General features: G+C 37.8%; 2 protein-coding genes across 3 annotated transcripts; both read right to left on the bottom strand.

The window, feature by feature from the left end:
* Window positions 1–4,395: 4,395 nt before the first annotated feature.
* On the bottom strand, window positions 4,396–5,996 carry LOC130088690 (cytochrome c oxidase subunit 7A-related protein, mitochondrial). The gene is made up of 3 exons (XM_056255605.1): window positions 5,837–5,996; window positions 5,008–5,142; window positions 4,396–4,661 (listed from the first exon to the last, which is right to left on the bottom strand). The coding sequence occupies exons 1-3, from the start codon at window positions 5,906–5,908 to the stop codon at window positions 4,524–4,526; spliced, it is 345 nt and encodes a 114-aa protein (XP_056111580.1). The 5' UTR covers window positions 5,909–5,996; the 3' UTR covers window positions 4,396–4,523.
* A 3,763-nt stretch (window positions 5,997–9,759) lies between these two features.
* On the bottom strand, window positions 9,760–15,753 carry kcng3 (potassium voltage-gated channel, subfamily G, member 3). Of its 2 annotated transcripts, XM_056255607.1 has the most exons (3): window positions 14,872–15,753; window positions 10,426–10,499; window positions 9,760–10,347 (listed from the first exon to the last, which is right to left on the bottom strand). In XM_056255607.1, the coding sequence occupies exons 1-3, from the start codon at window positions 15,492–15,494 to the stop codon at window positions 9,854–9,856; spliced, it is 1,191 nt and encodes a 396-aa protein (XP_056111582.1). In that variant the 5' UTR covers window positions 15,495–15,753; the 3' UTR covers window positions 9,760–9,853. The 2 variants fall into 2 exon arrangements, with proteins under 2 accessions (XP_056111582.1, XP_056111581.1); XM_056255606.1 differs by having other exon boundaries at window positions 9,760–10,499.
* Between the last annotated feature and the right edge of the window lie 406 nt (window positions 15,754–16,159).

Genomic DNA, 16,159 nt, shown 5'->3' on the forward strand with positions numbered 1-16,159 from the left:
ACACGCACGCATGCACGCACGCACACACACAACCCCCCCCCCCCCACACACACACACACACTATCTCATTGTAATGCAATCGGCAGTCAGAAAGAGAGTCAGAAAAGAAAGAAGGAGAGCACATATGGAAAATAAAGAATAATCAGGAGACATAAACTGAAAAGACAAAATAATAGAGGAAGCCAAAGCCAATTAATTAAACATTAAACTCTTCTCTGTAATTAGCAAGAATCATTTTGTCTGTTAATCCCTTTGTTCTTTTTTTCATTTCAATGCAATGTATTTTACTTGACAGGCAGCTCTGCATTTTTTAGGGAAAATTAAATGCCTAACTAACCAAGAAGTCAATAATGTATAAGGGCTATTAAGGAAACCACCTTCTTCTGAACTGCCACATGTGAGAGATAACCAACACGCTGTTCCCAGAGAAGAGAGAGAGCTTTGCTTTTAGCCAAGTGAGCAGCAGGGCTACAGATGGAGATTATCAACTGCTCGCTCGCTCTCTCTCTCTCTCGGCTCCACAGACTGGGGTCTTACACCAATCACACCCCCAAATAAACACACTCCCACCACTGCGCACCCCATGATGTCTGCTGTACCCTTGCTAATTCTTCTCTAAGGATTTCATGAAGAACTGTTTCATTTAATCTGAGATTGGTTGAACGCAGCAGTGCATCTTGAAGGGTTGGTCAAAATCCCTTGCCTCTTCAAATACATATATAATCATATATCATTTTGAATGGTTATATACTTCCTTTATAAAAATCAATAATCAAATATATTCATTATCACATAATAATTTTGATATTCTTGTGCTTGTGAAATTATATTTTCTTAAATGCATGGATGCAAGTAACCAGTTTCTTTTAGGTGCATTCCAATCTTACTTTGAGATTGCATGTAGTACACGCAGGACACGAAGGCCACGTAACCCACAAGGCCGTTTGTCTCTTTCTCTGGGATCAGTAGAAAGGTTAGAGGGTCCTAAAGGCAGCGTGGGCACATATGATTCTTCGCTGGACATATGGTCAAGCTATATTGAGCGTTACTATCAAACTTTAATTGTTGTATTAAAATGTATTCTTTCCAGTATATTTCCTTCCTTGGGAGTAAATGCCAGTGATCTGTTTTTCTCCCAAACGAGTGAATGTTTTAGCAGTATGTTTTGGTATACTTAACTGATAATAAGGAGCTCAGACTCTCTTCAGCCTTGATGGGAGCTGTTATTTGCTAGTGTCTGTTATTTGTGTGTGTGTGTGTATGACATTCTATGTAGGTTCTGGACGTTCGGACCAGACACCCCGGCGCCCTTCTCTAACCTGCGAGGCCACCACAGACCTAAATCTAATGAGTGGACGACAACTATCTTGACTAATGGCGATAGGCACCCCTATCTCCTCACATGTGTTAAATTGTTTAGGCTCTTAATGTTTCTTAGCCAATGAGAATCATTCAACCTGTAAGCAATGACGTAGCTTAGACCTTGGAAATGGTATAACTGCTGTGATCTTTGTAACTGTAAGCGGGGCGGCCTACGAACTCCTGTGTGAGTCTTGAAGCTGACTTCTGCTGATGAAAATGCAAACTATCTTCAGTAAAACTTTTCTTTAATTTTTTATAATTCTGACTCCGGGTCTTCATTCTTCATATCTGGTTCTGGGTCTTTGACTGTATACCCCTTACAATCTCAAACCAATCAAGAGTTCAAATTTCAATTGAAATTCAAGAGTTTGGCCATATAAGACCTTGAGGTGAATTTATTTCATGGTTGGTTTACTATATAACTAGCTTGACTGTCAGCTAACTTGCTAACTCATAGCTAAAGATCAGTTGACCCAGATTTTATTAAACATAAAATTACTAAACAAAACCATGCAATACGGAAGCTAAGCTGGCCAAACTGTTTTTTTTTTGTTGTTGTTTTTTTTACATATTAATAACAAGTAGCTAGCCTATTATTCTATTATTCAGTATTTTTTTATTATGTAAAAATCATTAACATTAAAATGTACATTAACATTAAAATGCTTTTACCGACACTTTTAACCAATTTAAGTATCATCATGAACTAAAATGTACCTAATACCTATACTGTGTATATTTGCAGTTGGCCCAGCCCTTGTTAGTAAACATAAAAGTATTAAACATAAAACAGTGCAATATACTGAAGCTAATGCAGTAGTAAAATCAACCTGGCAAAAATGTACAAATTAAATATTAATAACATGTGACCACCTGGAACACTGCATCAGACGTCTGGCTCACTTTACATAATTTAACGAAAAATAAAAAAATGAATTTTGAATGTCTAAATAGAGGCACAAAACAAACACTCTGGAGGATCAAATCCATTGTTCATTCATCATTCAGGCTAAATTAGGCAAACAATAGAGATCAAGAGAAGTGCACAAATCAATCTCTATACTCTCAACATGGATAGCGGTCACGTCTACATTCAGACTTGTGTATTTATTTAGATATAAAATGCACGCCATGGAGAGATGAATAATGTAAACAGAATTAACCACATGCTAGGAAATATGTGGACACCTGGAAAGAGTCTTGTGGTTGCCATGGCTATGTGGTTTTCCAGTCACAGGTTCATAAAAGAAAAGATTAATATTGATCGTCTTGTGGAAAAGTCTTACCTATGAGGCTATTAGAAGAACAGCCGTACTTGGCAGAGATTATTGACCTCTTTAAAATGTCTGGCCGATCACTAGTTGCCAGAGTCTTCAGTAGTAAGCAGAGCAACGGGGTGAATCACAGCCTCTCATTGTAAGAGATTGTTTCACTTTGCTTTGTGCTCTGACAGCCTATCAAGAGCCAGTGTGCAGTTAGACAGCCTGTCAGCCTCATGTTGTGTTATTACCTCTAACTATACAGAAATGTGGAAAAATAGGATTTCGGAACAATAGGAATCCTTTCTTTGCAGTTCTACAGTGCTTTGGCAATAAAAGAGACCGATTCAAAGGGATTTTTTGGAAGTCCTTTTGTGTACAGTCTCCTATAGCCTTGTTGCCATGTGAACAGCCTGAGCAGGAAATCCAAGCTTTTCAAGAGCCATCTTATAGACTGTAGTGTGTATACATAAGTAATCAATTTAACCGTAATGTTTTTTTCTTATCTCTGATAAAATACTGTACTGAATGTCAGACTTCAAAAAAAGAAAACACGAGCAAACAAGAATGTCCAAAGGTAATTGTTTTTAATTTGGTTCTATACTCTGTTAAATTAAACGTGTACATCTCAGAGAGCCAAAGCTTAAAGAACAAAACAAAACAAAAAAACTCCCTTTTTCACAATGCTTGGGAAAGGAGTGCATTTGAGAGGAGCAGAAGCATGACAAGTCCTTGGATGCTTTAAATAATGACCTTACAGTATTATATTGCTGCATTCAGTGGCAGAAATGTGCATTTCATCACATGCACTCACCTTGTCTGATTCTTGTCTGGCTCCACATTTCAGGAATACTCTGTACATCTTGTTAAAACACTTCCTATAGATTTCTCATTCTTAATTGGGCTTCACCATGAGACACTTAACATGCCCGAGTGTGTAACAAACACATTAAACCAATCAACACTACTGAAAAGTGTGAGGTCTCACCCTATTTTTTTTCTTTCTTGTCCTCTTCCCAACAATCACAACCCTCTTCAATCATTACCTAAACATGATTCTCACAATCTGTGAGCCATCACACATCTGATATAAACCATCCTGTGCTGATGAGGTATGAATAGAGATGAGGGGCTTTTTACACGACACCATTTTCAACTAATAAGGGAAAACTTTTTATACATTTTGGCTGCTCATTTATACGACAAACTCTGTTTTGGGGGCCTGAAAACACAAACTTTTGAAAACGGGTTACAAAGTGTAAGTTGTTGAAAACAATAGCGGTATAGCCTCCGTGTAAACTACAAAAAACGTGTGAAAAAGGTGACGTCATGCGCATGTGTATTACGTGTTCAGTCTATAGGCACGTAGTGTTTCTTTACAAAGTGACATCAACTACTGGCCTGGCAGCACAATACAGTGTTTTTGTCATTTTTACACATCCGTGTGAAAAAGGATTGTTTTGACAACGATTCATTTGTACGTGACAATTTTCAAAATCGCAAAGGAAAAACGTTCATGTTTTTAGTTCGTCGCTGTCGTGTAAATGCTTGTTGTACAAGCTTGTTTGTTTTTGTTGTAATTTCAGCAAAAGAACAAATAATAGCACAGAGCGGGCATCAAATATTGATTTTCGGGCGCTTTGGAATTACAAAGGTTGAGAACCGCTGTTCTATTAAACACAACTAACAGCATCACATTTGTAAGAGGAACTGATACAGGACACACAAGTAAAATGGCATTGTGTAATAGAAGCTTTGTTCAGGACAGAGAGTCTGTTCATGGTGATTGATGCTGGGAGGGATATTGCTTATATTAATGATAAGTAGAACAAAGATACAGATCACAAATGTTATTTCATCACTGATGATGTGAGTCGATGAAAAGAAGAAGCTGGGTACAGTTCACTTTTTGGGCTGTGCTGCTATATAAAGAGCCACAAGACAGTAGAGAGCTCCCCCGACTGTCAGAGCCATGGTGGTCCTGTACAAGAGTCTGTCTGGAACACCTCGCTTCAGATGGACAGGAATCTCATCTGAGGCCTGAAGAAGAAACCGGGAGAGGGAAGAATTATGTATGCTTCTTTTTTCCCCTGTTAAATAATGAGATAGTCCACCCAAAATTGAAAAATGAACACAAAAGATGATCTTTTGAAGTATGTTGGTAACTAAAGAGTTTCAGTTCTCATTGACTGCCACTGTATTTAATGTCCATACAATGGAAGTCAAGTCAATAGGAAGCGAATCCGTTTGGTTACCAACATTCTTTAAAGTGTCTTATTTTATGTTCATTAGAAGATAGAAAGGCATACATGAGGTGGAATAAATTATGACAGAATTTTCCTATCCCTTTAACTCAGCTACATAGCTTAATACATCACATACACACCTGAAATATCCTCTGGAGGTCTTGAACCTTGTTGGCACCCATATACTCCACTGCAGCACCTGACTCAGACACCAGTTTAGTTGGTGTGGCAAAGATGATTGTAGGGGATTCAGAAGGTATATTTGACCTCAAGCCCTAAAGGAAGTTTACAGACAGGTTAAGTTGATTTTTTTTTTTCCACTAGGACTATATAATATTTTTACTCAAAATGTTTTTACCTCTCCCCTGTTTTTTTTAAATTCACATTTTCTACTTGATACAATATATACAAATAAAATGTATAAAAATCTTTATAAATGTATTGTTTGAATATTTTATTAATTTACATGACTTTTCCAAGTCTTTAATTATTTTTTATTTTTTACTTAAAAGCATGAGCCCCCCTTGAAAGTTTTCTGAGATCCCCCTAGTGGGCCTCGACCGCGCCTGGTGGAGAACCGCTGATCTATCTATCCGATGTTGCTCTTAACTATTGCCTTTTGTTGTGAAATGAGTTTAGGATTCTATAACCAGTGCTGAAATTGGTCATCTGTCTGAAAAAAATACAAATACTACTACCATATTTTGGAAGTCATAGTAGTAGTTAAATGTAACTTAGCTCAAGTTGCTCAACTAAGTAACTGTATTCAGTAAGTAGATTTTGGTGTGGATAATCATAATAATGATAATTAGCCTGTATAATCTTTTCGGTTACAATACTACTAGAGACATGAATTTTACGTAGGCTATCTAACGACTGTTTTAACAATTCTATGGCTCACAAGGAGCAAGTAGCAGCAGATCAAGGTCACTGAATTAACCTTTTAGAAACGGAATAACGCGCACATACCTGAGGGTTGTAGGCGGAGGTTGGCAACGCTCCCGTTAGTCTTTGTGTGAACCCACTAAATTTGTAATACATTTTGGTAATTAGTGGTAAGCGGCGAGGACGAGGTGAGAGTGACCGTCGGGATGGGATGGCGCAACTCAACCGGCTTTTCGATTGCGTAAGGATGTGTCGCGCGAATATGACGTCATTAAAGCTAAACCTGTTAAAAGTCGGGAAAAAAATGCTGGGATTTTGTTTGATTTCGTTGATAGATATAATTTATTATAATATTTTGTTAAATCATCTGTGTCAAATTTTGTATTTGTTGGTATGGCTGTTTTTGTGTTTTAGAAGGCTATTAGGCTATCTTTTGAGCCCAAGTGCTGTCAATCAACTGTCAATCGATCAAGAAACTTTCTGTTATTAATCGCGATTGATCGCACCTAACAATACAATTTTTAATATGTATTTTATTTTTAATACATAATTTCACACTGAATCTCCAAATTAATGTTAACTACATTAAGATGGTAGCCTATTTTATTATTATTATTATTATTATTAGGCTACAATCAATGAAGGCCAGTATCACAAATAGCAATATTGCCACTAATGTCTCTATTAAATTGATTTTACTCAATTTCTGGGGATGAAATAAGTAATTATAGCCTTTCAACATTACAGTAATTGAAACCCATTTGATCATTTAGAAAAATCCTTAGTGTTGAGCACTGCTATATCAAAGGCACAGCTAAATCTAAAATTGGTTATAAATGGTTTATGTGAAGACTGCTTTAAATTAACTTAAATTAAAAGTTGTTATATTTTTAAAAGCCATACTTTCATACTCAATTTTATTTCTTAATAGCCATATACTCAATTTTCACATCCCTAAATAATGTTGAGTTTATTAATCCCATCTTGTAGCCTAATATATTTTTTTGTTGCTAGGAGGTTGCTAATAGGCTACAATGCTAAATAAGATAGGCTAGGCTAGGCCTAACCAATTTTAGGGAAAGAAATAACATTACGATGTCTAGAAATCAATTTCAATAGTAACGTTACATTGGGTTTAAATTGTCTTTTAATGAGATCTACCAATAATAAATATTGTCAGTATATTTCACGTGAATAAATGCATAGATCCGCGGAATATGCTTGTGTACCGTAGGCCTAGTGGTCTGGTGATAGATTGATAGATTGAAGCGCCCGTCCGTGTGAAGACTGTGCGAGCCATAAGAAAACACTTTATCCATGACACTAATAGCAGCGGCAACGAGCACTTGATTTAAAAAACAACACATTTTAGCGCTAGATCGTCTCTATAACGAACTATATAAATGCTCTGCTAGTTAACTGGAGATGTTTTATTTATTTGTATTAGGTCTGTGCCTCGAAATGTTTCAAAAAGTGGTGGGGACAATATCAACCCTGCAAGTGGTGGGGACAATATCAACCCTGCAAGTGGTGGGGACAATATCAACCCTGTGAAAAAGTGGTGGGGACAATATCAACCCTGAGAAAAAGTGGTGGGGACAATATCAACCCTGAGAAAAAGTGGTGGGGACATGTCCCACCCGTAAATTAGGCCTACGCCTATGCTCCATATAATGTGTTCAGTGATCTCTGTCTTGAGGAATAATGGTGGAAATGTGCACGAATGTTTTATTATAGCCGAAGGTGTTGTCACGTCTGGTTGCAGCAGGATGAAATAAAAGCGCAGGATTTAATTGCAGCAATCTTCTCTTTATTAAACAAAACAAAATACTCAGAAATCATTGTCTAGAACCATAGGCAGAGAAAAACCAAACATAATAAGACGAGAACGGACCAAGAACTGAACAGAACACAGGGGACTTGGAGATCATTAGATCATACTAATCAATGAAATGAGACACAACGTATAGCCTACATAACTAATCAAACAATGAGTAACAGAAGCGGGAACAAGGAACAAACAGAGCAAAACCAAGGCTGCATCCGAAATCGCAAACTCTCTTGTGTGGGTAGGCCTACTTATTTTGAATAAGTAATTACTTCACGACTGTTAAAACAGCATATTCTATAAATGAATGTGTATTAAATGAATGTAATTCGGACAAACTGCCATGTTGTCATTATCATCTACCAGTGTCAGTAGCCACCAGGCCGCTTCACTGCCCTTCATGAATCCTCTCCCGTGGCCTGATGGGATAGTAAGGTGTCCATCATATGCACACTTCAGAATCTCCGGAAGTAGTAGGTCACCTGGGTACTTTTTGCCTACTCTTATATGAGTGGGCTACTGTGAATTCAGACATACTTCTTTTGTCATACTGTTACTATATAGGTATATAGGTGTATGCGATTTCGGATGTGGCCTAAAACTTAAACACAGGAAAAAAACAAGACATAACCCTGACAGGTGTGCCTGTACAGAAATTGCTTTTCAAAAATAAAGCCACCCTAATATTCACTGGAGTAAAAACTGGCACCTATAGACACAGTCATCCTATTTAAAACATTCAGAGGTACTTTGTCTTTGCTTAACATATTTCACATTTGTGCCACATTCCACATTCTTGTATTATAACAATCAGGCTTGAATCAGTAAACATTTCTTTATTTTCTTCACAGACATAAATAATCTTGTCTTTACCAAATAGAATACATTTTAGGTTACAGAATAGAGCTACATAAGATTTCATTTGCATCATTATGACCCTTTAAAATAGCCACAAATACAGCTACAAAATGATACAGCTATGAAGGCATGTCTCCATACAGATGCAAAAATAAACATTGTGTGGTGTGACGTCAACCAAGCAATGTTTCTGCAATTAAGATCCCAACACTGACATGACGATTTAAGCTAAAGACAAATGATGTCATTATAGGATAACCTGAATTAATCAATGCACTCTATCTTAATTTTGACATTATCATCAATTTAGCTAAAACAAATCTGTATTATATAGTCAATATGTTTCCAAACTGTTCTTGATGCTTAATGAAATACTTTTATAAAATCGACTCTATTCCCATCAATAAATCATATCATGTGCTGCATATCTTACTAAATACAACCCAAAATCTTTTTTTCCAGGAGACACAAACTCAGAAAGTCCCTTGAATGAGGAAAAGAGGTTTGATTTTGTGCTTGTATTCAAAGAGGAAGAAGGAAGCGAGTGACAGCCCTCCTACTGGTGAGCGTGTGGGTGAGGTGTTTGCTAATCAATTTAGTTAACGCCTCTTGATTCACACAGTCGTGTATGGACAGGTTGCAGACTTGTCGCTGTCTGGATGAACAGCTGATGTTTGTTTTTTTGTGGCTTAGTAATGTTAACTACCATTCTATGAGTAAGACCTTTAACTTCATTTGAAACTGCACATTCAACAGTGTCAAAACAATCACAGTATTTGCTTCCGTATCGCTTCTATGTGGCCACTCTAAAACCTTTTACTTTGGTTTCCCTTGCTTTGCCACTTTATTGGGAGCTGAATTAATGATTTAGCAAGTCGGAGGGACCTCTCCATGGAAACATGAGAATTTGTGTAAGCTCCTTCTAGGCTGGAGCACTGACAGGACACAAGGTCCCGCCAGATGCCCGTTCCAGGCAGCCTGGCCATCTGTAGTCGTCAAATGCCACAGTTGTCCATTTTTTATACACTGAAAAATGCTGTTGGATCGGGTTTATTCGTTCACACAGGAAGGGGGTTACAACACAAACATTGGCTTATGTATTTCCTTTGGATCGTAATTCTTTATTGTGCACTTTCCAGCTTTGATTTGTCTCTTTTGTCCTGTTCTGTTAGTCCCAGGATGGACAGAAATGGTTCCAGATGCCTGTAATTGTCAACATCGGTGTGTCCTTGAGTACAGAGGTACTTGTGTTATTATTTGGATATAATAGAGAGTCTAAACGCTGATTTTTTCCCCAAACAGAATAGCGCTATATTTTAGATCTTGGTACAAAATAAAGGCACAGAAGAGCAGGTGATGTTGCTAAGCTGAAGACCAGCAGGTTTCAGAGGATCTCATGACGAACTGTGCGACAGTCAGTTGAGAAACTCGGAGGAGAGACTTCGCACGCAGCGTGCTGAGCGGAATTTGAGTTCTTGGTAGCACTGCACAAAGCTGTGGTAGATAAAGGTAATGGGCAGAGCCAGCAGCACAATGCCACTCACAACGCACACGCCACCCAGCACGCGTCCCGGAATGGTGATGGGATACATGTCTCCATAGCCGACGGTGGTCATGGAGATAATAACCCACCAGCAGGCTGCCGGGATGCTGGCGTAGTCCTCATTGCTAGTCTCCAGGTCAAGGCCGTGCTCCAACAGCTGTGCCAGGGCGCTGAATATCGCCATTGCGACGCAGACAAACACCAGCAGCATGACCATCTCGCGGTAGCACCTGCGCAGCGTCAGTCCGAGCGTCTGCAGCCCGAGGAAGTGACGCGCCAACTTGATTAGCCAAAAGACGCGCATCATTCGTAATACACGCAGGGTGACTCCCGCTCGCTGTAGCTGAGGGTTTTCTCCAGTCAGCGCTGTCATAGCGACAGACACATAGTAAGGAGTGATCGCCAGCAGGTCAATAATATTAAGGGGGCGGCGCACAAACTCACATTTGTCCCGTGAGACAATGAAACGCACTATGCATTCGGCAGTAAACCAGCCGATGCAAACCGCCTCGATAATCCTGTGTGAAATGGGGAGAATAGAGAGAAAGAGATATGGGAAGAAAAACACAAAGAGAAAGTTAGAGGTTATGACGGGGATATGATTACATTTTTTTGTTTCTGGGTTCAGTGCAAGTTAAGCTCAAGTGACAGCATTTGTGGCATAATGTTGTTTTACCACACAAACAAACATTTATTTCCACTCGTTCCTCCTCTCTTCACTCTAGGAAAAAAAAGGTTCAGTGGGATTCTAAATAGAACCTTAGGGTTCTTGGCTCAATTTTAAAGAACCCTTTATGCCAAAAAGGTTCTATATAAGGAGAAAATTATTGCATAATACTTTTATGTTTAACATGTTTCAGTTTTTTAAAAACAAATCCATAACTAAATCCTTTTGCAAACACCTAAAAGGTTCTATATATGGAGTGCCTGACATAATCTTTTAAAGGGATAGTTCACCCAAAAAGGAAAATTCTGTCATTAATAACTCTAAATCCCTCATGTCGTTCTAAACCCAGACTTTCGTTCATCTTCGGAACACAAATGAAGATCTTTTTGATGAAATTTGAGAGATTTCTGTCCCTCCATTGATAGTCTATGCAACTACCACTTTGATGCTTAAAAAAAGGTCATAAAGAGATTGTAAAACTCATCCATATGAATTGAGCGGTTTAGTACAAACTTTTCTGAAGAGACTCGATCGCTTTACACTGTATGATGAACAGATTGAATTTAGGCTTTTATTCACATATAAACATTCATCAACTCACACATCAGTTGTGGTAAACAGGAGCTCAAGCATGTTTGCTTGAAGTGCGAGAACCAATGAGGTTCATTCTCGTGTTACGCAACACGTTTGAGCTTCTGCAAGAGGTTTGTTCTCGCGCGTCAAGCAGGTTCGGTTGAGCTTCTGTTCATGGTCACTGATCAATGTTAAAATGTGAATAAAATAATTCTGAAAATTCTGAATTAAATCTATTCATTTAAAGCGATCGAGTCTCTTCAGGAAATTTGGACTAAACCGTTAAATTCATATGGATTCGTTTTACAATGTCTTTATCAACTTTTTGAAGCGTCAAAGTTTCAATGGTGTAGCTGTCAATCGAGGGACAGAAAGCTCTCAGATTTATTCAAAAAGATCTTCATTTGTGTTCCGAAGATGAACATTTCTTCTAAGAGTGTGTTTATTTTTGTTTCATTTTTCTCTGTGTAAGCGCCTTGAAAAGATTGCTTTAAAAACGCTATATAATTATAATTATTTAAAAATGTACAATTCTAGGTAACAGTATGGCACTTACAATAGAAGTAAATGGGACCAATCTGAATCTGTTAACATTAAAATACTCACTGTTTCAATAGTGATAGCCACAAAACAAGCAATATGCATTTTAACACGAATTTGTATTTTTTTTTTTTACATTTAGTCATTTAGTAAAAAAATAACCTTTTTCGTGTGACGTTCTATCCAATTTTATCCAACTTTCTCAATGCAACTGTAAAACCCTAAACCAACGATAAAAATTACAACATAACAGCTCAAATAATACACAATTTATAGAAGAATTAATGTAAGTGCTTTTATATAATCACGCTTCACATTTCTTCCTTTAAAAATTGGGCCCATTCACTTCCATTGTAAGATTCTTACTGTAACCTTGATTTTTTTTCTTTTTAAGATAACAAGGGACAAATCTAAACATTTTTGTGTGGTATCAACCTTATGCCACAAATGCTGTTTATTCAGATTAACTTGTATCAAACCTGGAATATTCCTCTACCAACAATACACTCGCAAGAATATTATCAGTGAATGTGAAAATAATAATTATAACCACTAAAAATGTTGCTAAGTATCCTTCAAATAAGTTTCAGCTTTGTTATTTTAAATAAACAAGTCATGCAAAGTGTTTAGATCAGATTCCATGCAGCCATGCGGTCAATGTGCTTTCTATGGAAAATGTCCTCTCATTCAGATCGTGTAAACAGCTCCAGTGTTTTGTTGACAGTGTCAGTGTCTATGGAAGCTGAAAGGCAGGAAGTTACGCTTGCTCAGTATTCCTTGAACTTACAATCCCTCCACAAAAAAAAAAAAAGAAATAGATTTTTTTATATTTGAGTGAGTGCACATTCAACTTAATCTCCTTTTAATATTTGAACAAAGAAATTGATTTGTGAAAGGCTGCATATAAAGAATTTGCTCCAGAATTTGCTCTTTCACTCTGAATGGTTTTACTGTAATGTTCAAAGCAAATTTATAGAGCTGTGATAGACTTGGAATTACAGTGAGGACAGCTGTTTCGGACATGAATGCATGTAAACAGGGCCAAGAATACTGTGAAATAAGGGAAGATGTGATAATATATGTACATGTGCCCACAAATGCTAGAGGTTAACAGCAAGTGCATATAATCATTCCTCAGTAGGCATGATGAACATAAAAACTATACATTTGGACCTCTACAGGCAACGAATGAACGGACATTTAAAGATGAATACAAAGCATGGGAATGATATCCACATTTTTGAAAATACTGTAAGACTGCATGCATGAAAAACCAAACTGGGTTTATTTCCAGCTCGTCACACACATATGAGAACATACCTGAACCCTGAGACAAACAGGGGCCACTGTGGGAAATGGAATCAAGACTGCACTGGATACATAAAGAAAAAACCTTATGCCCTACTCACAAATACTTCCAGACAGAGAGAGAGAGAGAAGAGAGAGAGAGAGAAGAGAGAGAGAGAGAGAGAGAGACGGCGACAAGGGAATTCACCCAAAATGACAATATGACCCAATTCAGGGAATATGAAAACATGACTGGAATTTTTAATCTCTGATGGAAAGAACCAGGAAGATGTCATGTTCTCATTGGATGATGATAAAATGTATGCATAATATAGCATATAGAGATTTAATGTTAATAATTTCTACAGCCGGTCTAAATGCAGGGAAGACATGCATGTTGGAACATGACGTGTGTCATAACAACATCAGTTTAACCAATTAAGGTAAGGGGTTCAAATTCAAATATATGTTCAAGTTCAAAAGAAATCACCACTGTCCTGAGGTCACAGTAAAGGTTTTAATTCTCTTAGAAAAAATATAATGGATCCAAGGGTCAGAAAACTATGTTAAGGTAATAAAATAGGCGAATTTTCATCTGGATTATAATTTGATTTGTAATCATGTTAGTAGATGCTAAATGTCAAAATGTGTATGATCACTAGGTTCTGTTGTTTAATTTGATAGGCTATATAACATCCACGCAAACTGAGCAGATTAGGGTTAGTAACACTACAAAGAAAACACAAAATGGGAGTGTTTATATTGAGTGAATGATTCACAAACACTCTGTCTATTAGAGTTGTTTTTGCATAGTTACTATTTTGGACAAATAACTATATGATTAACATAATAATTTAATGCATGGACAAATATAAAATCTCCATGTTTTCGACTGGTGTTACAACTCGCTCCTGTACTGAGATAGATTGTAGCCTACGTACTACTTGCCATTAATTTATTTTGCACAGTTTGGGGAATATATAGACTCGTCTAATTTAATTTGTAGCAGACAGATATGAGAATAGTATATTAAAAGTTTGAGACACATAACGCAAAAACCTCTAACAGTTACAGACGCTGAAACGAAATGTGTTACAACAGTCCCCGGTCTCCCCTGCAGAGCTCATGCTGACGTCAGATATTTTTGGCGACGTCTACTGGCCAATCAAAGTACGTCAATTAGAAAACAAATATCACCATCGCAATACTTCGCAGCCCTCAAGCCTGCATTATCAGCATGCGAATGATGCTGAAATGTGGTTTTTGTGTTTTCCGATGCTAATATTGATTTTCCTGTACTAGGCCACATGTAAAAAGGAAATAAATCAGCAATAATATTTAAAGAATGGTAATTGCATTTAAATATTACTGCATATATACATTATAGCCTATTATTCAAAGTGTCCTCCTGATTGATTGATCACGTCACATGATTTGAAAGTCCAAATTCATCCTAATTTTCTGTAAACAGAAAAATTGTCAACGCACTTATTAAGATTTCAGTTTAACTTTCATGTCAGTGTTGCTTTCATTTTTAATGGGGAAAAGGTGATCTGAATGGAGCTCGCAAAGGAATAGGATACAAAACATGGTAAGAATCAAACAGACAGACTAAGTAGCCCAAGTTCAGGGGGGCAAACCTGTACCGTCACAAAATACATCTGAGATCCTATGTGTGCAGAAGAGCACGATTCCTTCAATTATATATGGAGCTATGGAAGGTGGGCATGCTCATAAAACTGAGCTGTCCTGTGAGAGATACCTAATTTTTAATGAATTTGTACGTATACCACAGACCACATAAGTTGAATTCATGCATATACCTGTGTTCTTCCACTGTATTGTTTTTTGCTGTATCCCAGTCCGGCAGAGTGCTCGCACAGAGGATAACCATAGACATAATGACAAAAATCACTGACACTGATGCCAGGATCTGCGCAGCGAGAGAAGAAGCAGGCTCCTCAAAAGTCCTCCTCATCCTCTCCAGCCACCGCGCGTTCCCTGTCTCCGGGGCGAGCCTGGTGACCTGATCCTCCTCACTCCTGGACTCCACCTCTGCCTTGATGTCCTCCTCTGAAACGTACGTGTATGTGTCGGACATCCTTTCCTCCAGTCTTCTCTGGCAACAAAACTCCAAATGCGAGCTCTCCAAACCCCAGTAGATCATCTCGTTGTAAAAGGAAAGCTCGCACATCTGCGGGACAAACCTGAGCTTTCCAGATCGGACATAAAGCATAATAAAGACAAACGCCTCAGAGTGCCTGTCGAAGAAAAACTCGTTCCTCTCTCGGTCATAATCATCACATACCTCCAAGACCTCCTTTTCAGAGGAGCAGCTGTGGAGTCTGCTCACTCTTCGGAGGGGAAAATCCTTGATAACTTCTCTTGTGAACGCATACTTGGTGCCACCGACGTTTAGGATGCATATATTCTTCCCAAACTTCATTTTGGATCAGATTGACATCATCGATTCGAGTGAAAAAGAGAGAAACGACGTGCAATATGGATTAATGATGGTCATAGTTAAAATCCAATAAATTTCTGTAAGCACGAGGAAAAAAACAACAGCTCCAAACTCGCGAATCCAAATCAGTATAGGCTATGTCAGATTATAAAGGGATTTTTTTCTTCCAGGTTGAGCGCGTGTCACTTAAGGGAACCGTGGAAAAGTGACTTGTTTCTTTGTGCATCATCTAAACTCCAGCCTTCAGTGGGCTGTTTCATACAGTGATGTCACAGATCGACAAGCCTATTGCGCTCTCGATCATGAGCTCCCGAGGACGGGCGTTCCCAAACGAATTTTTTTTTTTTTTTTTTTTTTTTTTTACGACGCATGATTTACAAGTGAACTTGCTACACGGTTGATGAAGTAGGCTAGACCCTAGGGGACATGTCACATTGGGGAACTCAATTAAATATTCAATATTAAAAATCAATGCATGTTTTTTCCCCTTATTGGTTGTCCAGCCACACCTAAAACTAAAATCAGACATTGAGCCCTAGCAGTGTTATGCAAAAGAGATTAATTAATTTAGTAATTTAGATCATGTTCAAGAAATGAAACTATTTTATTGCTTTTTTATAAATGTTTCCCGTGTTTTCGGTCGGCTG

Source organism: Rhinichthys klamathensis, unplaced genomic scaffold (genome assembly GCF_029890125.1).
Source record: "Rhinichthys klamathensis goyatoka isolate OS25496 unplaced genomic scaffold, OSU_Roscu_1.1 h1tg000121l_1, whole genome shotgun sequence".
NCBI classification, from domain to species: Eukaryota; Metazoa; Chordata; class Actinopteri; order Cypriniformes; family Leuciscidae; genus Rhinichthys; species Rhinichthys klamathensis.